The sequence below is a fragment of the Rutilus rutilus genome (assembly GCF_951802725.1).
Source record: "Rutilus rutilus genome assembly, chromosome: 9".
NCBI lineage: Eukaryota > Metazoa > Chordata > Actinopteri > Cypriniformes > Leuciscidae > Rutilus > Rutilus rutilus.
Window position 1 is genome coordinate 38,591,732 of NC_140223.1, and position 27,826 is coordinate 38,619,557.

At 39.2% G+C, this 27,826-nt stretch overlaps 1 protein-coding gene across 2 annotated transcripts in view; it reads left to right on the forward strand.

Annotated features, from left to right (window-relative positions):
- rsrc1 (arginine/serine-rich coiled-coil 1) overlaps positions 1 to 27,505 on the forward strand; it is a 148,626-nt gene extending 121,121 nt beyond the window's left edge. For both annotated transcript variants that reach the window (XM_084419804.1, XM_084419805.1), the window contains exons 7-10: positions 3,401 to 3,466; positions 21,939 to 22,045; positions 25,250 to 25,360; positions 27,027 to 27,505. In XM_084419804.1, the coding sequence (XP_084275930.1) occupies positions 3,401 to 3,466; positions 21,939 to 22,045; positions 25,250 to 25,360; positions 27,027 to 27,119 (377 nt within the window). In that variant the 3' untranslated portion in view covers positions 27,120 to 27,505. The remainder of the gene's footprint in view (positions 1 to 3,400; positions 3,467 to 21,938; positions 22,046 to 25,249; positions 25,361 to 27,026) is intronic.
- Positions 27,506 to 27,826: the final 321 nt, after the last annotated feature.

Consider the following 27,826-nt stretch of genomic DNA (forward strand, 5'->3'; position numbering starts at 1 on the left):
GTGACATATATGCCTCATTGGTGATATATTCGACATATGGGGAGAGAGTTGTGGAAGGCCTAGGCTACTTAATGTTAAACATAAATATATAGCAGCAAAGACAGCGTCGGCACTCGGCAGTATTGACGGCAAAATAGGCTACAGAATATTTCGTTCTGTATTGACAGGTGCAATATTTGAAAATCGATAATATTTTTTTTAATTACATTTATATATACATTTATGTCAAAACCTTAACTTTCAAACATCAAAATGTAATTTATTAATATGTATTCATGTCAAAATGACATACAAAAATAGGCGTTGGTTCTATTTCTGGCATGCACGCGTTTTCAGCGCGGCTCGTGCCGCACCTGAGAAGCGCGTCTCACGCTCTCAAGCTCTAACCTGTTAACATGGGAGCCGAAATAAAAACAGACACGCCACGCAGCCAGTGTGTCGCCGACCTAAGGTAGGTGTGCTGCACTTAAGTCCTGCAAACGCCACAGGACGGTTATTTTTTCTAAGATGTGGTCTAGTTATTGGTTAGTGGTATTTCCTCACGAGACGGATACATTTGTGCGCCTTGTCCAAATTCACCGGCTTCCCCTTAATTGTCACCTGCCTCAAAGGCGACACAGTATTTGGCTTAGACACTAGATTCGTGGCTATTTTTGAATCATTCGGCTAGCGCCGTCAACTGTTATTTCCTATACCATATAAGAGAGATCGCTACTTGCAATTAAAATCTAACTCCAACTGTTTACGTTATGCTTGTCTTTTATTCCTGTGTTTGTTTGTATTTAATTGAACATTATCTGTAAACATCACAAAACCTAGCAGTTAATTAATAATAATCAGACACACACAAAAAAATAAATCCCCCATAGGCTATGTTTAACGGACTGTCCCTCGACTACCTCCCTTGCACAGGAAGCATTTTTTTTTCTCCAAAAGCCCTTGAACATGGGACTCGCAGAATACAGTAAATTATATAAGCAAAATATGAATGTGTTTATAGTTCATATCACACACCATATGCACTCCAGTAACTTTCAGCAAAAAAAAAAAAAAAAACGTGCGGTGATGACCTCACACCGCGGTAGGCATCTCATCAACGCGATATTGCGGTGATGCGGTTATCGTCACACCCCTATTTGTATGTGCATCATCCATCCACACACTTCCTTTACTCCATGATCCATTCAAAAAGCATCTCAGTTCTTCCTTCGAATTCAAACTTTGCCCAAACAAACCCTGGGCCTCGTGTGACACCCTTCAACACCTCATCTGTCCTGGTTTTACATGGCGTCTGTTAGACACTCCCGCACGGATTTTGCAGGCACACGCTTGAATTCAATATCCTATCTCACATGTCTGCTTAATGTTATTCCAGGAGCCAGTAACCTCCTTCAGTTGGCAGTGTTATATCAATGAATTGCTGCTGCGTAAAGAGGGACAGAAAGTGGGTGAAGTCGAGTAGGTTCTGCGTGTGGCTCTACTGTAGTGGATAAACCTGATAAACCGAAGCGCTTTATTCAATCTAAATAGTGGGCCCCCCTGAGCCCCCGTGTTCGTACAACACACTACCCCTCCATCAATCACTGATAATGGGCCCCGGCCATCTCTCTCTGATGTTTGCGTTATTGCATTGGATTCTAACGAGCCATCGCTGCTAATCAGCCCACTGGATGAAGGAGGCGGATGGATTTGTTTCTGTGTGATCATTTCAATGAAACATAGTCCTGCATGCCTACATGACTCTGGGGCCCGAAGCTGCAATTACACATATAATCACAATTGAATTTCAGTGGAGGCTCCATTATCCATCCTGCCAGCCAAACTGGAATTAAGTGTAGATGAAGTGAAAGTCTTTAGCTTTCTACTGCGGATAGTGCTGTGCTATCATCTCCGGCTCCTAATACATCAAGAAATGCACAGATCTGGTGGATCTTATGACCCGTTCACACCAAGAACGATTACAATAAGGATAACTATGTTAGCATCTACACCAACGGATGATCGTGTTCTGTTTCTGTTAAGTCTGCACTGCAGTTATGTTGTCTGCAGCTTTAAGCAGCAGCAATGAGTCATATCATTGTTAAAAATCTCATATATGGCAAAATAATTAAGTTGTGCAGTCCCATATATAAATAATTTTGAAATTAAAATAAAATATTTACCGAAAAAAAGGTGATTTCACGCTTTGCATGGAGTTTGATTGACTGACCAATCATAATCCGCCATCCGCCATTTTGTCCGACAAAGCGGTCAGGAGAGTTGGTGGATTTGAACTTGAAAAATGGCGTGTCCTCCTGACGTCTTTCCGCGGTTGAAACAGCATTCCTTCTGATGTTCATTCATGTTTATTTGATGCTATAAATGAACTACAGGGAAAGAGATGATCGGTTCACGAGCAGCTTAAACTGAGGCTCTACAGCGATCTGTCAAACACATTAAAGAGCCACAAAACAGTATTTATTGTTTACATTTCTTTTAAAAAAGACCAAATTTTAAAGTTGAGACTCATATCAAAAGTAACCTGTTCTGTCCTGTCTGTCAGCGTGTTGTCAGTGTCCTCTTTCCTCCGCGATGTATTATTCACTGCGTGAGAACACGATGTGTGGCGTGAGAGCGAACTTCAAGCACGGCTTGTCAGACAAAGCAACAGTAACTAAAGGGGGCGGGTCTTCGCGAACGGTCAATTGAGCTTGGAGAAGGGTAAAATACACCTGATTCGTGGAAAAAATATTCTAATATTAACAGTCATACTGAGCTCATTTGTTAAAATGGTCGTGTTGTCAAACAGTGGTCAAACAATCATATTTTCCAGCTGATTTGGTCTAAACATGGCAAACTGTGCAATTTGCTTCTCGTAATGACTATGATTACCCTCCCCTCTCCTTTTACTTCAAAGTTGAAACTCATAGAAGGTAATGCTATGAGGGACTCAATTTTGCATGACTCCTCTCATCAGCGAGTGAAACAGCAATAAAGGCAAATTGCTCCTGGGAGACATGAACGCTTTAGAATAAATTACGTGCGGGAACAGAGGTGTAATTAATTTACAGGCTGTATTGATAGTCCCCCTTCACTGCTCACTATATGTCTTCATCTCAGCTAACGTCTTCATTATTTGGAGGGCAGGAGAGAAGCGAGTCAACAGACTAAATGAATTGCCATAAGACTATGTACACAAACTGTGTTTCCACAGCGTAAGGATTCCTCTCAGGCTTTTAATTAGCATGCTGAAAAATTATTTAATAAGTGTGTGCTTAAGACTAAAAGATGTGCAGGCGGGGAGAAGTGTACATTTGCAGAGAGAGAGACATTATAGTATAAAGGGCTTCTTAATTATATATTAAATGGGCTGTTTATAACTTATAACTAATGTTGCAATGTTCTCTTTTTTTTGTTTCAGCTAAAACTGATGAAGTACTGAAAGCAAAGGAAAATATTAAAGAAGAAAAGACGATAAAGGAGGAAGGTGAGCCGAACTTTAAAAATGTTAACCTCAAACTAATGTAAAGGTGTGGTCATATTTACCATTGTTTACGGGTGAAATCCAGTCATTTCATTAGGAATCTATGCAATTATGAATTTCTCATGAGGGTGGAAGATTCCCCCACACAGATATCGCAATGGGTTCGAGTTGGCTGAAAGGTCTATTGTCTTTGATCAGTTGTATAGTGATGTACAGTATGAATCAGTTTTGGTCAACACAGTGACCAACGTGAACCTGTTTCAAAATCTGCATGGGGAAATCTTCCGCCTTCAAGCAAGATTCCCAATCACATGGATTCCTATAGCAATGACTGAGCTACAGTAATTTGACGGACAACAGTAAATGTGACCGTACCTTAATTAGTGTTAAACTGTTTGATTGACTGTTTTACCGGGCCACATGTTTCCCATAGCTAGTTTCCTGTCTCTTGCGTCACTCCATGCTCTCTTTCTTCCCACATAATAAAATAACGCCAACTGAAATAATTTTGAAACTAATGTTAATTATTGGATTGTGTTTGATATATTTCCCCCACTTAGCATTTGCATCATACTCTTCTTGTGTGAATAATTTTGGAAACAATTCTCTCTGTAACTTTCACATCACTTTTAGTGTGAAAATGCCTTATGCTTATGATATCATATTATCATATATTATCATATTCCCATGACAGTCTGTTAACATTTGACGTATTCTGCTCATGAAGCAATGAAGTAAAATAATGAGGACAGTTTTGCATGATATCAACATCATTCACTTGTTGATCTTAGCAATATCAAAAATACCGAAAGGTGTATTGTTATGGTTTCTTACATGGTCTCTCACTCTCAGTTCATTAGAAATAGAAAATAATGGTTTAAAAAAAGCATTTCATCATTCAGCTCATCTCCCGACTCTCTCACTTCCACTTAATTCTGCATTGATCCCTCTTTCCATTACTGGATCCAGATTCCAGCGCTGGTAAATTGCACATGCGTGGCTCCAGGCTACAGTGTGTGGCTCGCAGTCACACACTGATTTTCTTAAGAAGAGTTCATGCTGTAATCTCACCCTTTGGAATCAATTGACTTCTCCCCCCCCTCCCAAAACACTTTCATTTCTCTCTTAAACTCTTCCTGTTTTATGAAGTAACGCATTCCTCCTGCCTAGCGCTGGAAGGCTCTTAACACCACCTCCAACCCCGCGTTTGTAATGTACAAAAATAGTCACAATTACGTGTCTTTTGAACGCGTCTCTTGCTGCCGACACTCAATCTCTGTCCGCATGATCTGGAAGTGACATCGTGAGAGCAGGGCAGGTTTTGGTCTGGCTTTAATCTCCATTCTTCAGGATGAACAGGGTCTGCTCACACTTCCCTCTGTGGGCTCGCAAACTTCAGCTCCACAGCTACAATCCAGCTGAACTGAATATGAAGAGGAAAACACAGCAGATTATACATTATATCATGCTCATGCTAATCATTTTAGAGGGGATTTCACACAACATACTTCCTACTGAAGCACATCTACAGTACTTTTTAAAATCAGATCATAAAAGTAGAGATGCACCGATACTAAATTTCTCTGCCGATACCGATATCCGATTATTCTGAATGATATTTGCCGATACCGATAGTTAGATTTTTCTTAAAGGGATACTTCAGGATTTAGCATTAAGCTTTGTATTAGTAGAAAACCTGTAGTATTTTTGAATTACCGTGCTTTCCACCCTCATATCCCCCTGAGACGAGAGATTTATGCATTTTTTGTCTGGAAAAAATCCTCCGATGACGCAAAAATCGTCATTTTGCGTCATCGGAGGATTTTTTGGCCAGAGGCTAAAGACTACAGCCAGTAGTAGGGGCTCGTTCCGCATGTTCTCAACCCGCCCATAGAGGGTGGGATCTCACTCACAGAATGTACACATAGTGTCAGCCATCTTTCTTTGGAAGCTAAGCTAGCAGGCTCTTGTTCTGTGGAGAAAGCTGAGTAGTAGGGGTTACCATCCTCTTTTTCCCGGACATGTCCGGCAGTCGAGATCGTCCAAAATGTCCGGGATTCGGCTTTTGCTTTCTAACAGTCGCCATTCATTATTTACATGCACACCTTTTGTTTCAATCTAACTGAATTTATTCCGATTGGTGAATCTGAATGTAGTGTTTACATGAACGCTAAACAAGTGATCGGTTGATGTGCGTTATAGCATTGCTAAGAAAATTCCCGCTCCTCCATGAGAGATACGAGACCGGTGCGTCTCAGAGGTGTCACTCGTAATCACGCCACCGGCCTCGTGCCGTTCTCCCGCGGCCCTCAGTCTTGTCCTGCTCGCCACAGTAAACATAATGAATGGCGACTGTAGAACGCAAAAGCCGAATCCCGGACATTTTGGGCGATCTCGAAATCCCGGGCAGAGTCCGTCACACTCACTAGTAGCCTAGCGCTCTCTTACCGGTAGGCGTGGCTTGGGAGTGGCCTCCTAGGGCAGCGAAGCAAGTGCATTCTGGGAGTTGTTGTCTTTCATCCACATAAGCCAAAAATACATTTTATGGCTTTTCTCAGTCTAGAAAGCTCAAAATTCAAAAATAATTTCACATTTCTTCTACATAAATGACCCATTTTAAATACACATTCATCTTTCCAGAGGTGAAGTATCCCTTTAAGGAAAAAAAAAATCTCTCCGAAATAATGCTGCAAACTATACAGAGAACCCTCTCATTTGGTATAATATTATAACATTAGAGGTTAAAATTAACAACAGAGCTGTTATATCAAACTGCTCTTTATTTCCAGATATGTTTGAAATGTTTGTATAGGCCTACAAACTCAGTTGCGCATAAGGTAGTTTTCATAAACACTTCATGGCAAATTTATTCAAACATACATATAAAATTAGCAGTAAATAATCTCTTTTCTAATGTTTTTATAGCTAACTAACGAACTGTGAACTTTCCTGAGATAAACGTTAAGTGATATTGTTCACAAGCTGTTTTATTGAGGCCTTTCCACGGTTGAAACACTGATTGAGTGATTACATGAGACATGATACGGATTTCGGTAAGTTGTACTGTATCTTTCAACATACCTTCTGATATTCATGCATGTTTTTTGTATAAAAGTGGAAGAAAAGCCTCCGAGCTGCCGCCTGAACTGAGGCGCTACAGCGCTCTGTCACATCACATTTTTGTGATAAAATGTACAGAATATGAAAGCTGAGACACAAAGCTCTTTGCGATTAGTGGATGGGAGGTGCTACAAGTAATGTTTGATGTAGGGAAAAAAACGTAGATCTGGCAACCCTGGCTTGAACTACGGGTGATTCATAGGGTCAAATAAAGCCTGCATTAACTTTGCTATTTTTTAACTGTTAAAGCGTTACTGTCGCATTAACTTGCCCTAAATTCAACACAAGAGGATTTTCTTCACACACAGTATGAGTTGCAGTCTCACACGTTTTTCCTCCGCACCCTTTTGATTGACAGGATATAATCGGCCCTGATCATTGGCTGTTTTTAAACAAGCGAAAAGAGTAGCTTTAATCGGCCGATAGCAATTATTGGCCGATACATCGGTGCATCTCTACATAAAAATATAGATTCATTATTGGCATCGCTGATTTTCATTACACAAAAGGTTCTTCATAGTGGAAAAAGGTTCTTTAGATTATTAAAATGTTCCTTTACACTAAGAAAGTGTTTTGTTCTTTTAAGGGTTAGGGTTTAAATGTTGACAGAACAGTTCTTTGGGGAACCCAAAATAGTTCTTCTATGGCATTGTGTAATTGACGTAAGCTTTCTTTTATTTTTATTTTTATTTTTTTCATATTCAAATCAGTGTCGAATCCCTTACAGTCCATCACTGCTGGGCACTTCAGTCTATAACTGTTTTCTCTGGCACAGACCTGCATTCTGTCCGTATCCATGCAGATCATATATTTAATGAGCCGTATAACAGCGTTTAACCCGTATCATTAGAGCAGCTTGCTCTTTCACCATGGCAAAGGGAAAGACTTTCCTTAATTATGCTGTGTCGTGCGGGTCATCTTTGCTGGTGTGTACCTCTGTGTGTGTGTGTGTGACTGTATTGGAGAATGATACTACCATTAAACATTTAGATGAAATTTAACACCCCTACACACACACACACAGAGACTGCCCCCTGTATCCATTCATTTCTAATCTCACTATAACAAGCTCTGTTGTCATTCACAAGAGGTGTCTGTCGTAGTGCTGAACAAGTGTGTGTGTGTGTGTGTGTGTGTGTGTGTGTGTGAGAGAGAGAGAGAAAATCAGATGGTCAATAGGACAGAGGATGATCAATGACCAACAGAGGTGCATTTTATCATTCACATATGCATATATAATATGCTGAATTTCTTAATCCTCCGGTATAAACTTAATTAAAGGCTTGATAGGGCATATCTGGTTAATGGTGTATAAATATTGCTTAATTATCCATTTTTTAAGTCGAAGTATAATAGAATTGTTTGTTACTTAGTGTTAATGTATTATTATTGCATTAATACTGAAATATTGTGTACACACACACACATATTTACATAAAGAGACATATATTAATGTATGGAATTTAAAAAGCTTATTGCTGATATACTGTCTGTAAGGCTTTTAAATATTCCTGAATTACTCCCTTAGAGAAGAAAATATCATCAGAACAATATTTCATTACATTTCAAATGTTGCTCTTGAGTTAAAATCCAAATTATAACTTACAGCACAGTTACGGTCTCGTGCAAACCCATTAAATGGCTTGTTGTCCGCGATATAAGGGAGGGGGGATGGAGAGTGAGGTGATCTCTTTATAAATCAAATGATTTGACCTGTGAGCTTAACAATAGTATCTCCTGCAAGACTGTTGTTAAATATTTAGCGCTCTGCTGTCATGAATACGAATGCTGTGTAAATGAGGGTCTACAAGCAGTTGACCCGGGGACTAGAGCCTGCTGAGCGGGGGCTCGCACTGGCCTAAATGATTTAATTGTCCTGACTGCAACTGCTCTTTAATGGGTTAGCTTTGAAATACGCCACCTGCTAAATGAGACACTTCTCTGTATCATACAGCTTTTCGACATGACTTCTGAGAAGGATTTGTCTTTGAGGAAAGAGCTAGTCTGCTTGTATGCTTGACACCACGTGGCATTTATATGATGATGCGGTTTACTTACGCCATCTTGAACAGTCACTTTATTCTGTTCTCCATACGTTACACTGTAATATTACATGGTTTGGTTGAATTCTAATGTAGAATGCGGTGTGTTATTTCTTGATAACTGCTGCGAAGTATAACACACCGTTGCCATGAAAAACAGAGCGTTGCTATGGACGCAGGATTCTATTTTCTTTAGCGGAAGCAATACAATCGGTTTTAAATCAATAAACTCCTTTTTAAATCAATATTTTGTGTCAAATTGTTGATTTAATTGGTAGGTAGCCATGTAATAAGCGGGATAATGTAGAGCGAGGCGGTTGTTATAGCGAATACAACCCCTTCAGGCTGATTCAAGACCCCTCCGCTTCGCGGTTGTATTCGCTAGAACAACCGCCTCGCTCTACATTATCCCTTACATATACTTCAGTGCCTTTCAAAAGTTCGGAAATGCCCTGGGTTTCAAAGTGGCGTTTTGGACAATATTGGCATAAATCCTTATCATTTCTTCATCAATTCAGTAAAGTAACTTGACATTATCAAGAATTATTTTCTTTTGGATTACACAATATTGACAATATATACATATTCACAGCCCTTCTCAGCGGTTATGACTGATCACTGGATTAGACTTGGCCCACTTTTTTTGTTTTTGTTTTTATTACAGTACGCAACACCAATTATAACACAGTTTAGATTGTTTATTAAAAGGTCTAGGTTTTTTTTTTTTTTTTTTTTTTTAAACAGCCTAAGCTGGTCTTAGCTGGTTAAGTTTCTCAGCTTGATCAGGATGGTGTTTAGATGGTTTATCCCAGCAAGACCAGCTGAAAGTGTCTGGAAATCGTTTGGTATAGTTGCAGCTTGCATCGTGTAAGAATTTACAAGATCAGGATTGCGGTCTTATACTAATTTGGCCTGTTTAGTAAATCTGGCCCACAGTGTCTTAAACACTAAAGGCGTTTTCAAACACTCCATGCCCAAACATTGCTTACAGTGTATGATATTACATGTTAAATTAAGAAAATCCAATGTATTTCCGTATTTCCCTTTAGGGAACATTTACTAGTCATAGTTTGTAAACCAGTCATTAGTTATTGAATGTTTATTGTGTCTAAAATCTACATGCTAACATACAGTAAACACAGCTTGCTTTTTGAAGCAATAGTGTGTTTCTAGACCCAGCTAAAGGTTAAAACACTGCATATTTTTTTTTACATCATCTCACTTCATCATTGTAAGCATTATGTAGCTGTAATATTTGAAGTAAAATATGTTTGCATATCTTTCTCTCATTCAAAGCAACTATTTTCCATACTCCAGTGATTAGTTATGCTTGGCTTATAAGCAGTGAATCAGTATTGTGGACCCAAGGGAAATAAAATTGGCAGAAAATCAGAGTGAGAAGATTTAATTATCACGCAGAAACCTTTACCGTCGACTGGCCCACTGAACCCAGAAAAGCCTAATCCGCCTGGACATCAGCCTCCTTCTCAGAATTTGTTTCCCATGCTATGCCAAGCAATTACGGTTTTATTGATTTGTTTTATCACTGCAAATTGAAAGTTTTTTTTTTTTTTTTTACGTTGAGTTCAACGTAAAGAAAAAAAATAATAATGGTGCTTTGTAAAATCCTACCCTTCATTCACCTGTATTGACTCTAATATTTAGACATATTATTGACCAGTGTCTACAGCTGGACCATTTCTCCAAACACACATGCCTTTTCCTGTGCGTGATTCAGTTAATAGATGATTGACATCCATTCCTCCCCTGTAATTGGTGTTGTGCTCTATAATATGCAAATTTTTAGTTTTTGACACTTCTCTAAACCCCGCGTTATTAACAACACTACTGACCAATCCTACTGTAAATTAGCAACCTCGTTCTCAAATTAACATGCATAGCATCATTGAGAACACCTACATTGATGTTAAAGTTAATGTTAATAAAGCATGTTAGTTAATGAAGTAATATTGCCATGTCCTTGTGGCCGTCATATAGCACAACAGCATTTCGACGACACAAGTTTAAGTCCCAACTTGTGGTCCTTTCCCAATCCCAATCACCTCCTGTCTCTCCTTTACTGTCCCCTCAAATAAAGACTACATATAAAACTAAATAAATAAATAAATAAAAATTAATAAATAAGTAAAAAAAAAAATCTGGAACAATTCTGTTCAATGTGAAATTACATTATTGCTTCAATCATGTGAGAATAATAATCCTTCATTTTCTCTGATCAGTTTTTGCCTGCGCTGTTGATCTGCTGAGTAAGAGTGGTAGCCAAGGGAAGTGGAGCTAAACAAAGGATTAATCTGCTTATTTCTAGCGTTGCATTACACTATACGGTCACACAGTTTGACATGTGAAACCCTCTGTGCTCGCAGAGGTTTCGTAGCTCTATTAACAGCTGTCTGTGTGCTTGTGTTCTACATGCTCTTTCGGGAGGCTGTTTTTTAGGGTGTCAGGACCGGGTGGCCCGACCAAACCCCCATAACGCATACAGTGTGGCAGCCGTGTTCATGAAGAAACTCTCAGATTGGCATATGCTGATACGTGAGAAGGTGTGTTTGAGTGTGTAATGTGAGAAAGTGTGTATGTGTTTATGTTGTGGGAACGAGAGGAAATCCTCAGGGTCGAGTGTTGAGAGTTGCATGTGTGTGGTTGGGTCATTTGCACCTCATCAAGTCAGGACTGGTGGTCTCAGACACACACCAGGAGCAGAGCCTGATGGGTCAGTCTGTGGTCGGTCAGGCCACCAGTTGTCAGAGGTCCATGAATCAACGTGACCAACCCCCCCCCCCCCCCAACATCCTTTAGCTAGCGTTACAGTATTTAATCATGCTATCTGTGATCCACTCACCAGACTGGGGATGAGCTGACAGAGAACTGACCATGTGTGTCGCACACGTCCTGAAAAGTGAAGCCAAAGCCTTTCGATCGCCCCCTGGGGTCTGGCTGCAGTATAGGTCATAAACTTCGCCCTCTCCATGTAATCGAATGGGACGCGAGCCATACTACTAAGTCCAATTACTCTTTTTTCCTGAAGATGTTTTTGGTCATTTTATCACGCTGACGTATGTTGAAGTCTTCATTTTTACCAGTTAGTTTGGTTTTAGTTAGTTATTTGATGGAAACGGGGTGTAACGTCATGAGTCTGCGGGAGCGGGAGTGATGCCACACGGCTCCACATCAGGATCACAACTGCGCAGACTCAGGCTCGGGAACAGTGCGGGGACAAATTGGGTCCTCCCTAAAATCGGGTCTCCGTTAGGACCCCCAAGCGATCCCATTGGCTCAAATTACTTTTAATAGGTACTCTCTTTTGCGCCTGATTACAATTCCTACAAAAACATGTTATGATAAAAGATGTTTTAACCATGGTATAATTACCATTAATGTCTGTATTAGTTAGCTTATGTACTAGCATAGCATACCGATTCAGATTAGCCTGATAGCTTAGTTTATACATGCAGTTGCACTTAACCTAGGCTATATTGCAATTTAAGTGTAAAAAGAACAATGTAATGTTCAATTATTCACTTAATAGGCTATTATTATTATTAATTTTATTTAGTTTTTTATTATTATTTCATATTATTATTGTTTTTATGTAGTTAGTATTATCATTAGCTGATAGTTGATGGAGGTCCGATTTCCCGGAAGGACCTGATTTGTCATGACACCGGCAACGACCATTACTGGGATATTTTGTCTTCATTTTTCTACATTTGAGAGAAGTGGAGACACGTCGTCCACCTTTTTATTTTTTTATTTTTTTACGGTCTACAGAGAAAGAAACATCACCAAACACACTATATAAAAGGCAATGGTAAATGTAACATTTATTATAATAATACATTTATGTGATTCTTTTTTTTTTTTTTTTTTTTTTTTTAAGTGATCTACTTTCTCCAATTATAATATTTATGTTCTTGTTAATAAATGATAAATAAAACCATATAACTTGCTGTTTAGGCATTTAAGTCTTTCACTTATGCTGAAAAATCAATTTAATAGAGGCATCAATATCGGACGCTTGCCTTCATTCACAGTAAGTTAAAAGATGGCATTAAACAAATATTTAAATGATAAAGGTTTTCACATTAAGTTGGAGAATGTGATTACAAGTTTTAATGATAGGTGCGATAAATTACAGAAACCTGTGTGATTGATTAGTTATTTTTTTATGCCTTATTAACAGAGGAATCGACGGTTGCTGTATGTTTTGTTCTATTCAACTCTCAGAAACAGTGAAATCAGACTTTTGTAATGTCCTCTTAATAAAGCAGAGTGCAAGGTTGTAAAATCCTCGTGGGTTATTTGCCCAAGACAGAGGTCACCGGGGCACTGTTGTTAATTAGCCAAATGAGTCCGCTCGCATTGTGGCCGTGACCTTCTCTGCAGTCAATTACATGAGTTACACTTCAGCTCTGTGAAGTAATGCTGATCATAAATATCTGTGATCTGATTTGTTTGTCTCGCTGATAAGAGTAAACGAGAGTTACAGCCTTGACGTAAAGCTTCGGTCTCGTGAATGGAGAGGCTCTTAGTCTGCAAATCTTGCTGTTTTATGTCTGATTACATCATTTGTGTTTTAAAGGCTAGCTCCAATTACGTAATTAGCCAGCTGGGTGTTTCCTTCATTATAGAGATGTTTGTGACAGAGCTGCTGACCAGCAAAACCTCCCAGTGCTGCAGTTTATGTGCCTTCCAGGGTCCTTCATTCTCTTTCATCTTGTTGTTCATGTTAAAGTGACATTTGTTTGTCTCTCTCTCTCTCTCTCTCTCTCTCTCTCTCTCTCTCTCTCTCTCTCTCTCTCTCTCTCTCTCTCTCTCTCTCTCTCTCTCTCTCTCTCTCTCTCTCTCTCTCTCTCTCTCTCTCTCTCACTCACACACACACACACACACACACACACACACACACACACACACACACACAAAGTATGTGTTATGGGTCAGTTTTGACATTATTAGATGTTGTTTTCCATTGTGCATTTGTATTTGCATTGACATGAACTGTTATACCAAAGCATGATTATGAATCATGGATACAATACATCTGTTTTAGCAGTAACTAATGTTTAAAGGGTTAGTTCACCCAAAAATGTAAATTCTGTCAGTAATTACTCACCCTCATGTTGTTTGAACCCCGCAAAACTTTCGTTCATCTTCGTAACACAAATTAAGATATTTTTGATATTTTCGATATCTGCCATCCCAGAAAAGTTAGTAAAGACATTGTTAAAATAGTCCAAGTGACTACAGTGGCTCAACCTTAAGTTTATCAAGCGACGAGAATACTTTTTGTGTGCAAAAAAAACACTAAAATAACGACTTTATTCAACTATTCATTTTCTTCTGTGTGGGCCTCTGACGTGAGTTCAGTTTTAATGTTGTTTATGTGTCTATGTGGGGTTTTTAATGTGCTTTAAGACAAAGCATGTGTAAATTCATAAGTTGACATCATTGCGGAGTATTTTCTCCTTAAAACTGCAGTGAACCAAAGACAGTCTTGAAATCGCTGGTGTTTCTGACGTCACAAACGACCTTGTAACCAATCAGATCAACGTGTGATCGTCAACCAGTGGATCTCTGAGCTGAGTGAGTGAGTGGAGGCGGGGCTCATTTGCATATTCATAGAACCACTTATACTAAATGAGGCAAAGGTGTAGAGTTACATTCAAGCTATTTTAAGGCATGAAAAAAAAATATATATATATATATATATGTGTCATATTGGTGATCAGAGATGAGTTTTAAGGGATAAACTGGTTGACTACAGGGGGACTTTAACACTTTCTAAAACACCTTAACCTTAAACAAAACCCAGCTCACTCACAGATCATCATTTCAAGTCAGGGTTTGGTTTGTATGTGATTGAATGTGATGATATCCGAGTTGTTTCACCAGTTTCAGCCATTCAAGCAGATCTGCATTATCACAGTCAAATACAATGAAGCAAACGTGATATGCAGGAATTATCAAATCAACTGAATAATGAGCCAATCATATGAACTTTCATCTGTATTATGCCATTCATGCCACATTTAGAGTTTGTGAAAATGCTTTAAACACTATTTGAACACATATTGATCATATATATTTATTTTTTTTCTTTTGCACTGTCGATATTTCACTGCTTCCTCATGCATCCATGTAACATGAGGTGTTGTACAGAACTGATCCACAGGTATAATAGTGCAGTTTTACAAGGAAATTGCTAAATTATTTGATGAGTAATGGGGATTTAATGATTTAACTTTAAATTAGGCATTAAACATCAAATACATCTCGAATTTAAGTGCTGGAAGCATCAGCCATCAGTGATATTGATAAAACCTCCACAAACCAATAATGTTTCAGATGCTGTAATGACTTCTCCCATGTATTTAATGCAAAACTATATGCTGAAACTGCTGCTGTTTCAGCAGGAAAGATAGGAAAAGAAAGAAACGTCGTGTAGGATCATTATCAAAGTTTCTGAAGAATTTGGTTGCTAGCTTTTCAGTATCATTGCAGTCTGATGTGTTTAGTTTGAAGCGTCATTATGGGACTATAGGTTCTTCCCTTGTGAGCCGATCATACATACATCTATTAGAGAGACTATTCCTGAGGAAATCCTCTGTCCTACAGCTAAACCCATTGGATTGCAGAGCATACTTCTCTCCGTCTCTCACTGCTTTAGACCCTTGGGGACATTAGCGGCATCTGGCATCAGCCAACATCAGCGAGAGAGAATTCACTTAGATGACCCACATCAAGTGAGACGCATATCATATCGCTCGCGAACCTTTTTATTTGGCCCGTTTGTGGAGTGCGATCTGCTCCGAACACGGATTGAGTGCATGTTACTAGGAGGAGACATTGGCCATGATTGCGAACTCTCTTTGTTCATTGAGATCTCATTTGTCAAGGCCGAGAGCCGAGAGGGTATTAGTTAGTTAGCAAATATTGACATGCCACTTTGTTCGGGGAACTATCAATTGAAATCAGCAAATCAATGCTCCTAATAGCTGCTCATTACGCACTTGATGCATTTTCAGTGTTCGCATCAGCTTTGCCGGTCAATGCAGTCAAAAACTATTACTTGACCAGCAGCCAGACACGTTTCTCACCCAAAAGCCTTCAATAGCTTTGCATATGGAAATCTCTCTATCTTTTGGGTGGTGGTTTTGTAGCTTGAACGAGGTGTAACGTTGACTCTTTGAATGAGCATATCTCACTGACATGATTATTTAAATGGAATTAATGGAAGATTTTGCTTTAATGGAAGATTTTGCTGTCACACACTGTGATTAAGTTAGCGCAATGACCTTTCATCTAGGTTTCTTTTGTGCGTACGATGCAAATCACAAAGGCTTGAACGAAACCACATTTTCGGCAGCACTCACACAAAGTCAAGCAGCATTTCGTCGAGAGAGGATCTTTATTTAGACACCAGATCTTCCCAGATAAATAAAGACAGTGTTAATGGAAGAGGGGCGAGTCGGATGCGTGTCAGGGGTTTGCCCAGATAAATCATTAGATGGAAGGTTATTGGAAATGCAGGGAGATAAAAGACTGAAGAAGCCAGTAATTGCCTTAAAGATCAGACTACAAAGCATTAGCCCGGCTTTTACAAGGCCAGTCGGCAACAAAAGAGTCGTAATTTATGAGCTCAGCGTAAAAGAATAGCATAATTGCATTAAAAATTAATGCTAATGAGGTCTAAAATGGGGAAGGTGGTTATTATGAAAGTTTGTATTCATCTTCTTTGGCCTGAATGATGGCTAGTGGCTTGATTAATGGCTTAATTTCTATCAATTAGCCGGGCCAAAAATAAATAAATAAATCTATCCACAGAGACGAGGCTAAATTGAGTATTGAATTACATATCTTATCCTGATGCTGAGAGGGGGGCCGGATTACCATAGAGGGAATGTCTGTGTGTTTAACGGTTAGTTCAACTTTTTTACGTGTTCGTAAGTGCACATTGATGGAAACGTGTATGTATACTGGATGTAAATTCATTTATTTTATGTGATCTGTGTTGATTTATATCAGTGGTTCTCAACTTGGCGGCTGGGTTCGGTTGGGGGTCGTCAATATTTACTACTACTTTTTTTTTGGTCATGTAAATTAATACAATTTTATAATAAAACTCCATGGGCGTTTTAAAACGACACCATTCTCCAAAATATTGTATTGGGTAGAAATTGTGAGTCAAAATTATAAATGGGATATACAAATAAAAATTATTTGTATTATACAAACGACTGGAAAATCATGGACCTTTTGAATATTGTCGTCAAGTCAAGTCACCTTGTGCTTTTTACATTACAGATTATTTCAAAGCAGCTTTACAGTGATAATAATTCAACAAACTTTGTTTCTGCTGTACAGCAGGTCTAGAAGAAAGTAGCGTCACAGTCCAGCTTAAGTAAGTTCAGTGATGGTTCATTTTTGTTGTAAAAAAGTTAGTTGTGAGCAATGTTTTGGCTGAGCTTGAATATTTCTAGCAAACACATAAACACAGCTGTGCTTGTGAGAGCTCCTCAGGTTTTTACATATATAGATATTGTGTGTGTTTTATTTTATTGCAAGCGCTCTCGCACTCGTCTCTATGGACTTTTCATTCTCAATCAGTGCAGTGCCATCATTAGGCCTTGTTTTCCTTGTTCGTGACATTCAAAAGCACCTTTGAATCTGTGGCCGTTTGAGACCGTCCACCTGATGATGGGCAGTTTCTGCTTTAATTATTCCATCAGTGATGAGAGCTGTTGTAATTTCGCTCGTGGAAGTAAGGCATTCAATTATGGGAATTAATGGGGCTCGGTGAGTTCTGCGTTCAACTTTCCTCTGGTATCCTTGATGAACGCTCTCCTGCAGGACCTTGAGTTGTTGAACATCGCCCTCTTGTGGTCTTCTGCCGCCACAGGCACAGCGAGCAGTCCTGCCTTCTGAAGAGGATCATTTCTTTGATTCGGAAGTGGAGAAACAGCTATTATGGGCATTTAATCATGCTGGATATTTTGCTGGTGTCAGTTGTTTTACAAACCTTGGCTTGTTTTCAATTTATTCACATCTTCTCATCCAAATCTACATGCATTCAGGTTATAAAAACAACAACACCAGCCCAACCAATCATCAACTGAATCCGTTTAGGCCTTTAGGGCAACAAGGATGGGGGGAAAAACATACTTCAATATAACAAAATCACATGTCATCTCTCTTTTTCTGTGGTTAAGACTGCTATAAGGCTTGCGTAATGCAGCGACAATGGACTCTAAATTAATTTTGTGGATAATGTGTCAATATTAAATGTCAACTTTGACCTGGCCTTGTGCTGATCGTGTCTGGCAGAGATGTCTCTCCGACAGCGCTATCGATTTTCTGCTCTCCGCTCGGTACGGGCCCCTCTCTCAAAGTCCATTATTTTTGATTTTCCTATGAAATACATATCTTTCCTCACTGACATCTGACAAACAGCATATGGAAGTCATTTTATCTACCAATAATGTGTTTGTCAAAAAGTATGAGGCATTAATGGAATTCCGGGCCAAGGATAGGTTGTCACTGATATATCTGGGTGGGCTTGTGTGTTTGTGTCTATGTATCAGTCATTAAGATGTTCAGTACACACACACACAGGAGGGGTAATAAGTGTGTGATTGAGAGCCAGTGGACTGCTGTCGTCTTCAGGACAGGCTGTAGACTTCTCGAGGATATTGCACCTCTGTTTTGCCTTATGCTCAAGTATGTTTCTTTATTACCAAGTGTGTGTTTTCACAATGTATGTACTGTAAGTGAACCAGTAAATAGTTTGGGCTCATTTTACTGCAAGTTTGTTTCTCAGAGCATATGTTTGTGTTGTGGCATCAGAAGTTAGAACTATGTCTATAAGTATGTTACTCGAATGAGAAGCTTGATATTCATTAGAATAAGTATTTTAGTTTTCTCTGTCGACATTTTCAAACTGTTTGCCGAGAAAGAATGACAGTGCTACAGTGTTTAAGTTATGTTCATAAGCCGTATTATAAGACAAACACTAGAAGCTGTGTGTGTGTGTGTGTGTGTGTGTGTGTGTGTGTGTGTGTGTGTGTGTGTGTGTGTGTGTGTGAGAGAGAGCGAGCGAACGAACGAACGAACGAGTGTTTCTGCTAACAGAGAGAAAACCAGAGCAAATATTCATTTATTCATTAAACGAGCAGAGCGAGAAGATGTGTTGTGACAGTCGCTCCCTGGCAGTTAATGGATTAAATTAATTCCTCTCATTAGCACAGGGATCTCTCTCTCTCGCTCTCTCTCTCTCTCTCTCTCTCTCGCTCTCTCTCTCTGTGTGTGTGTGTGTTTGTGCGCCAGAGCGTTCTTTCTGCCTAATAGTGTTTGTTTATGAGCATTTTCATGCATATGAGTGGAGAGAGATTAAATTGTTGGTGAATTTGAGTATCAGTAGTACATTGTGTTTTATGATTTAGAAATGTCTTAATTGTGCAAAATCACACAAACAACCAACAAGAGCACTTCTGATGTTCTGACTATCAGCAATCTCAGTTTATAATCAGTCTGACACAGCATGATTTCCAGTTTTATATTGCTTTAATACAACAGGTCAAGAAACAAGAAGTTAATATGGAGTAGCTTAAGTTTTAGACACAATTTAGCTAGTTACGTTTGTCTATTCATGGAAATAATTCCAAACAAAGTCCCGGCAGGTCTTTAGTTCATATCAGCACTCCCAACCACCAGAGGGCGTCAGCGACTGACAGCCAAGAGCTTGACCAGCAGCGAGTGTGTGCTGTGTATCAGACCGACATAACATAAATATAGTTCTGTTGTAATTATGCAGGGAATATTAAGCATTGGCATATGTATCTCTTAATGTAAATGTTAGTAGAACTTGATTTGAATACAATATACATCAAATACCAACCACAATAAGAGCCTGTGATACTATAATTCATTAATATTCGGGTCTGTTTGCCATGCATTATTTTGCTCGGAAAGACCAGCTCTACGTCTTCTAGACCATATGGCTGTTTTTTTTTTTATGTTTTTTAAGCATGACTTTTTATTTTCTGATGACTTCTCATTGACCAGCATCCACTTGTTGGATTTTTACTAGTCAGTTCACATAGAAATAATATGTTATGTTCAGTTTATTGTTGGATTAAGTTAAGTTTACAAACCAATTTTAGACCATTTAAAGTTAAAAAACGTTGAACCTCGTGCATGAAGACACAGTGGTTATTTAATTATTTTGTGATGTTAATGATTTTTATGAAAACAATTCATCACTATACAAGGTGAATAAGGTTCTGTGTGCATAGCTTACAAAGCACAAATTATTGTATTAATGTAAAATTAATGTATTCAGAATCAAAACTTTGACATTTGCAGGATCCCTACATATGTTGCAGTGCGTCGTCCGTCAGCTGGTCTGATGTCGCTTCAATGCTGTAATGAATATGAACATCACCCGCTTTCAATTTCAATAAGCAGGAGATATTCTTTACTCGAAACAAATAACCTGACTGACTGTACAGGGAGTCTTCGGACCCACAAGCTGTGTTTGGGTGGAGAACCTTTACGTTATTTATTATAGATCCGCGTCTTCTGAGAGCTACATTTCTGACTCTTAACTCCCAGAGCTTTCAGGCTGTTTCCTAACTCATCTGTTTTCACTGATCTGTGATCAGTTCCGTTCATACATCCGTCTTGGTTTCACCCTGAAATTAATCAAATTAACCCTTAAACAGGCAAGAGTAGAAAATGATAAGCAACAAATAATTTCATGTCATTTTTTTTATATCATCTGGACTTAAGTAAATCATATCAAAAAGAATTTTTGAAAAATGTTACGTATTTTGGATGTTATGAGCTGCGAGTCCCAGATCACATTGCCTGTTTAGGGTATAAAAAAAGGACCAAATCTATAACTGTAACTGCCATTGCATGTTTAAAACAATTATATCCTATACTTCAACTCATATAATGTTGACGTATTATATATCATTGGAAAGCTTACAAACTCAAGATTCCGCCTGTGAAAACCGTTTTGAAATCGGACCTTGCGTTACCATAAAAATCGTAAAAATAAAATTGGTAAAATGGTAAAAAATGTTGGATTTAGGTCAGGCTGACTAATTGATCACAGATAACTTGAAGCAAATCATGTGACCAGCATACTCAAGGCAGACAGGCTGTATCAGTTTAACCTGTACATTTTATCATTTGTAAAAAAAAAAATTCCCTCAGAATACAAAGATTGTTACAAAAATGAATACAAAGTTAATCCCTTTTTTATACCCAAAAGTGGCAATGTGACTCAGGTGTAACATACATTTCAAAACGTGCTAAATAACAGCATGAACCACATTTTTATAAATGTTCTTTTCCAGCACCTCAAGACAATGTTCATAATTAATGTTAGCAGTGTTAGTATTATTTTTTCAAAAGAAAAGTAAGTTTAATATATATTTACTTATCTCAAAATCTGAATGTCCTGCACCGCTGGCAGCCATGTTGGATTTAGTATTTAGGCTGACTAATTTAATCACACTATTTTTTTTAAACAAATCATGTGACCAGCATACTCAAGACAGACCAGGCTGTGATAAATGATTAAAAGGATTTGATGAAAAAAATCATTCTTACGCCCCAAAAAAGACGACAAAAACTATGTTACACCCAGATCACATTGCCAGTTTTAGGGTTAAATGAATTACTTTCACTCTAATATCAACAGTTCATTGTACTTAATAGGAAAAAGTTGAACAATTATTTTAAACTGAATGAGTTGCAGCAGATTTCTAGTTCCCAGCATGCTTTTTGTCAGACTGTATAAGGAGAATAAAGGTTGAAATGAAGTGTTATTTTGTGGTTTTTGCAAAAGATAAATAAAGGCGGAAATAATGCTAATGTTTAATGTTCTGTTGTGTTTTGGGGATTTGAGTTGTGGCAACTTAACACAACATATGCTTTGTCAAACCAACACCATTTTTTACAAGCTTTCCTTTCGGTTTCTTTCTCTCACGATCTGCTTTTTTTCCCCAATATTCTCTTTTCTCCTCCATTTTGTGTGCTCTTCCTTGTTTAGACGTAGTGTGCTGTTCTTTTGCTGGAGTCTGGTGGTACTGACATACTGAACCTGGGCAATGGGATCAGGACACCACCATTGTTTTTACGTGTCATGAACAAACATACAGTATATCCAGCAGATCGAGACGAACCCATCAGCCTGATGTTTTTCAGTTTCTGTGGTCTGTGACCAGTTGACCTGCCCAGCTGACCTCTCGCCTGTCCACTCACCGCTCTGTTTTCTGTTCTTCTAGAGGAATTATCTCTCGCGGAGCAGGTGAGGAGGATAAAGGATATCGAGGCCATTGAGGATGACTCCTTTGTTCCTCAGGCTTTCAAATCATCTCGGGACGCCACCAAGGTACATCTCTCGCTCTCTCCCTCCCTATTCTTTTTGCCTTCCGTCTCATATCTATATATTCTTTTATTTGATTTCCTTTCGCCGAGTTATGTAGCGTTTGTCTGCAGATGAAATGATTCCCATTAAATTCCGTTTGCTCTGTCCACTTGAGCTCGGGCTCCTGAAAAGCATGTGCCCGTTGGTGGGCCGCGCCGGGCCTCGTTCCCTCTCTCCACAGACAGCTTTACTGAATCTGGTCCCGCCAGCATTCACGTTCACCGCTCAAATTAGATTACTAACAAATGCTCACAGATCTCTGTGGTCTGAGACAAAAGGTGACAGTTGAAATGAGCCCGTATGATAGATTACAGCCCAGAAGGGCCAGGTGGCTCTCCCGAGCTGATCTCAGATCTGTCTGTGCAGACTTCAGTGCTCCACTGAGATTCACTGAACTGATGCTAGACCAGCACTTAACATTACTTTACCTGCATGCTTTTTTTTTTATCCTTTCTGAATGATGTACAAACAGCTCTGGAGATGGAGCAATAAAAGCTCCATCTAAATAAAACGGAGGACATTCTTTGGACGAACACGAATACACACAGCCACACAATAACACACATTTGATTCTTTCAGTAATTTCCATTAGATGTAATTGGATGCTCTGAGCTCTCAGCTATACTCTCACTTAACAGAGCATGGCCTGGATGTTAGAGACAGGAATCTGGTGCTGGATACAGAAAGGACAAATGCTTTCTGCAAGAGTTATGATTATACTGATATAATCCATGAACAAGGTCAATCCCCTTGGACTAACCTGCAGATAAGTGTTTGCTCAACTTAACTCTGGTTCAAGAATGACTCATTATGGGGTTCAAACCTTCAACCTTTCAGCTGCACCTACTAATTCCAGTTTAAATGGGTCAATCAAATTTAACTTGATCTCTTGAGATAAAATAGCTCATTGAACTCACTTCCTTCTCAGTACAAAATGAGCATTATTAAAACCTGAAAAAGGTGCAAAAACCTTTTAACGTCTGCTACTTACTGACATCTTTAACTCGACCACCCACATTTAAACATCAGCAATGGCTAATGGGAGAACAAAACCTTGTTGCTGCCGAATCATCATGCAGTCCTTCCAAATCGTTATTGAAGGGGATGCCGAAAACAGCAGCATAAAGCATGTTTTAATCTATCTGATTGTTCACACAAAGATGAAAATTCATTTTCTCATGTCATTCCGAACGTGTGACTTACTTCTGTGGAACATGAAAGAAGATATTTTGAGAAACTAAGACTGTTTGGTTCACCAACAAATCTGAATTTTCATTTTTAGCTCTAACCCTTAACAATGCACCCCAAACAAGCTAATCATGGTGTTCAGACTTACAGTTTCACTGGGGGCGGAGCTAAAGTCTGCAGGCCACCGGCCCTCCAGGACATCAGCTGATGAGCCCTGCTTTAAAGGCACAATATGTAACTTTTTTGCTTTAAAAATAGCAAAAATCACTATATCTATGTTATATATTTTTTTTAGTTGTGTACTTACATTATCCCGACTGTTTCCAACAACTTTCAAACCGGGAGAAATTTGTAATATAATTCGAAGACACGTCCCATTTCTTTATTTTCGTTTTGTCGCCGTCAATGGCGCCATATCCGCGTTGTCCCTGGTTTCCGCTCATACTGCCATAGCAACCAGAGCCCTCTGATAGTAACCAAGGCGACAGATGTGGACAACTGTGTAGTTCGCAATGTCTATTTGCACGCTCTTTGCACGTTCAAACATTATGGACCATGGCAAGCAGACTTTGGATAAAAAAGGAGAACTAAAACGAGAATCAGTATCAGCGCGGTGTTTTCCAGATGCCGAGAGCTCCCATAGACAGTATATAAACGAGAGCTCCACGTCCGAGACTTTGACCGCTCCTGCATGTACTTTATTAAACAGGTGAGCACATTTACATAAAACTAATCAATGTTATATAGTGCAACAATGATAAAATGTTAGAATATGATCTGTATGTTATTCTAATGTTGATCTAGCTCACTGCTAGTCTCATACAGACAAACTAACACATACATTTCAACACATTCAAATGCAGTTTAGTGTGCTAGTGTAATGTTAGACCAAGTGAAACAGCGCTGCGTTACCTCACAAGTTTAATTTGTCTAATAAACTGACCTGTGAGTAGTAATTCTGCACTTGCGTGTAGTTCGGTAGAATGAAATGTCCTTATTCCTATTATATCCGCAGGACTCGCGTCGCGTGTGGAGCTGATAGCTGTCTCTTAGCAATCCCGACCTGCTTCATATCACAATCATGATAAAAATATCGATGTATTCACTCATCCATAAACATTATTATATCGGTCTGCTTGACGTTGACGACAAGATCCATAATTCTTAGCAAATGTTGCATCATCAAACTACGCCTTTGTTATTGTAAAGAGGTTAGCGACCCCTAGCGGCGAAAAAGATTACATACTGTACGTTTAACGGGTCTAAATTATGACTATTTTTGGCACCGAAAAACAATGTACCTCAAAAGATAAAGATATGATAGCATTTATTTTTAATTAAAGGTAAGGGTAGGCAATTGCAGAGAGGCTAGCAATAGCAAGCTAGCTGTGAAAGCATAACCCCACCCACCCTTCAGAGCGTCTCCAAAGCCACGCCTCCTTCAAAACTCATGAACGGCCACAAATTACCTCATGTCTCAAAGCACATAACATTACAATAATAATGAACGTAAAGAGCACTGATCTGCACCACCTGACTGCTGCAGATTAATATCAGCGTTGATAGTGTTGACATAGTAGCACATAAATCTGAGCAGCTCCAGGTAGAACGTCACGGGTTGCAGTCTCGTAATCACTGTTAGGACGTGGTGTGAACACAGCGTAAGCTCAGTGTTTTAGTTCAGGAGGAACTGTGAAAGGCTGCTGTTGGTTTGTGGCTCTCAGTGACTGTCTGTCTAGCCTCATGAAACACGCTGACAGACCGAATGCAATGATTGGATGAACACGTTTAGGTCCTGAGACTTCAAAAGAAGATATATGTACCTGTTTTAATTGTTATTGAGTTTCAACCAGAATAATGCCTACCCCACCCTTAAACAACTTGCAGAATAGGTGTTTTGAATGTTTGGAACGATGGAAACATGAGAGCTCTGTGTGATTTCTCAGGGTTGGTGTAAAAGACATAACCGTTTATTCACAGGTGACTGAAGCTTCAGAGATCAAGAAAGAGGCCGAGACTATGAAAGAGGAAGTCACCGTTCTGCCCATCTCCATCACATACAACGACAGCAACAGCCTGGCTCACCCCAACGTAAGAGTGTGTTGCTTGTGTGTGCCTACTTGTACATATTGCAAATAGGAACGTTTTAAAAATTTTTTTTTTTTTTTTTTTTTACATCAAATAAGACATTTGTGTCGTAGGCCTTACATCCCAAGTTACAATAAACTCCCCAGGAGGCCTCCAATCAATAATCCTCTTCTCCCAATACTCATTCCCCTCCACCCTTGTAGAAATTGCCTATTTCAGAAGCTCCACTTCTTGACAACCCACACAGGGCCCTTCTTATGCACCCTCCGTAATATTTGCAGACAGAATTTCCTATGAAAGTGCGCTCCATCTCTCTCACTCGGCAAACTGGGTTATGTGTGACGGATGCAGATGAGCTCGACAGGCTGATCTATTGCAGCAATATGCCCAAGGCGAGAGAGCCCTGATCACCAGTAATGATTCAATCATTTAGCCACCACCACTTACTGTATCTACTGTAATTTCAAACTCGTTATCTGCGCTTCGCTAGGTGCGTTAAGAGTCAGAGGAGGCTCGTTGTCGTGTCGCAGAATCGCCTACGAAGAGATAACCAGGCGACATACACCCTCAGTCTATTAGCGCTGCTCAGCACGTGTTTCCCAGTCACACACAGACCCCGCAATGAGTGCTACGGGCGGACCCTAACCCGATGTAAATCACACACTTCTAATGCGCACGCAGCGGGATGGAAGTGATCAGTCTTTCCCAAGCATAGATTTGATTTCATGCCTCTCGTGTTTTTTGGATGAAGGAAATGAGTGATGAGTGTTGGAGAAGAATCCGGAACTTCCAAACTTAAGGAACTCATAAGCACAACTAATGCGGGAATCACTCAAATCCTCCCTTTATGCTGACATCCGAATCAACCGCGTGTATTACCCTGTCTGATGTGTTTATGATGCAATACCATTTACACTTCCTCCAAATCTAATCGCAGCTGTGATTGTCCTATATTAAGCCGACCGAGACAATTAGAGAGCAGACTTGGAATCCATTAGAAACCAATAGGAAAGATTTGTTTCAAAAGGATTACTTGCGTTTTAGATGTATAACACCAGTAGACCGTGGCCAAATCCAGACATTTTCTCACTTCTGAAGGGGAGCAAACACACATGCGGACGGTTGTAGATCCGATCTCGATGACGTTCTCCTGCATGTGGATGTGTGAGGACTCCGGGTCATTCACTTGTACTTCTCAGATAGGGATGATGATAATAATACACAATTTATTATGCATTTCTAATCCCAATATACAATTATTTTCAGTTCAGAAATAAGAGATCTTCGATGTACTTCAATCATCGCTTCAATTTCATTTAACCTCCCGACTAATCATAACAGCATTGACGCACGTTTATATGTCCTGTTGTCCGGCCTCATGAAGACACCAGTCTCGAAACGATCCCTGTCTAAAAACAATGCATTTCAGAATCAGAATCATCCATTGCACAGCTGTGAAAGAAGATTAAAGTAGAAAAAAAAACTAGAATTTTACAAATAATTTTTCATTCTTACATTTCTGAGGAAAAAGGTTTTCTTCTCTCACCTGTAGGTGGATGATTCAGATGTGTATGTTGTACGATGGACAGAGTAGGCAAGTGCTTTAGAAGTTCATTGCACTTTAATAGTCTAAATGACTTGAACTGAACTGGCTCTCGCTCTCTTGCAGTTGTTCATGGATAAAGAGGAGGCAGAGAGGTTGTGGTTGAACAGACTGGTTTCTCTGCGTCAGGAGAGGCTCATGGGAAGTCCGGTGTCCTGATGGCATCCAGCTTCTTCAGACCTCCAAACCAATGCGGATGTGAACATAGGTTTAGCCTCTGGAACTCCAACATCTCTCAGAAAGGAGCAAGTGCACCTCCTGCTGGCTTCTGCGTGAAATATCTTCCCAAATTGAATTCAGCATGTGCTCATTCTGAATCTTTGCTGGTTTGTTAGTGTTACTTTTTACTAACTGATAATGATGGTAGTTTTAGTTTAGTTTTTTTGTTTTTTACACATACTTTGTCCTCTTGTCCTCTTTTTTTATGTTTTAAGCAGACATCCTTCTCATCAACATGAATGTATGTCAATTGTATGTAGTGTGTGCTAGTTTTTTTTTTAGTTTTTAGTTTTTTTAAATAAATGATCTTGTTGTAATTCTCGGACAGAACTTGTGTTGTGGTCGTTTAACAGTTTAAAACCACTTATGCAAACTCTTTTTACTACAGAACGGCCACATGAAAACCTTTTGAGGATTCACTGTACACTACAGAATCTGAGCTTTTTTACTAATGAAATTAATGAAGCTTCATACATATCAGAGACTCAAGAAGAGACAGCTAGGACATGAGCTCATGAGGGGGTTTCCATTACAAACAGACTTTATTAGGAGCCAGTCTACAGGCAGAAGACAAGCAGCTGCAATTTACTCTCGTTTTACTCTTAATACTGATATTGCCATATGTTATGTGAAAATTTGTAACAATG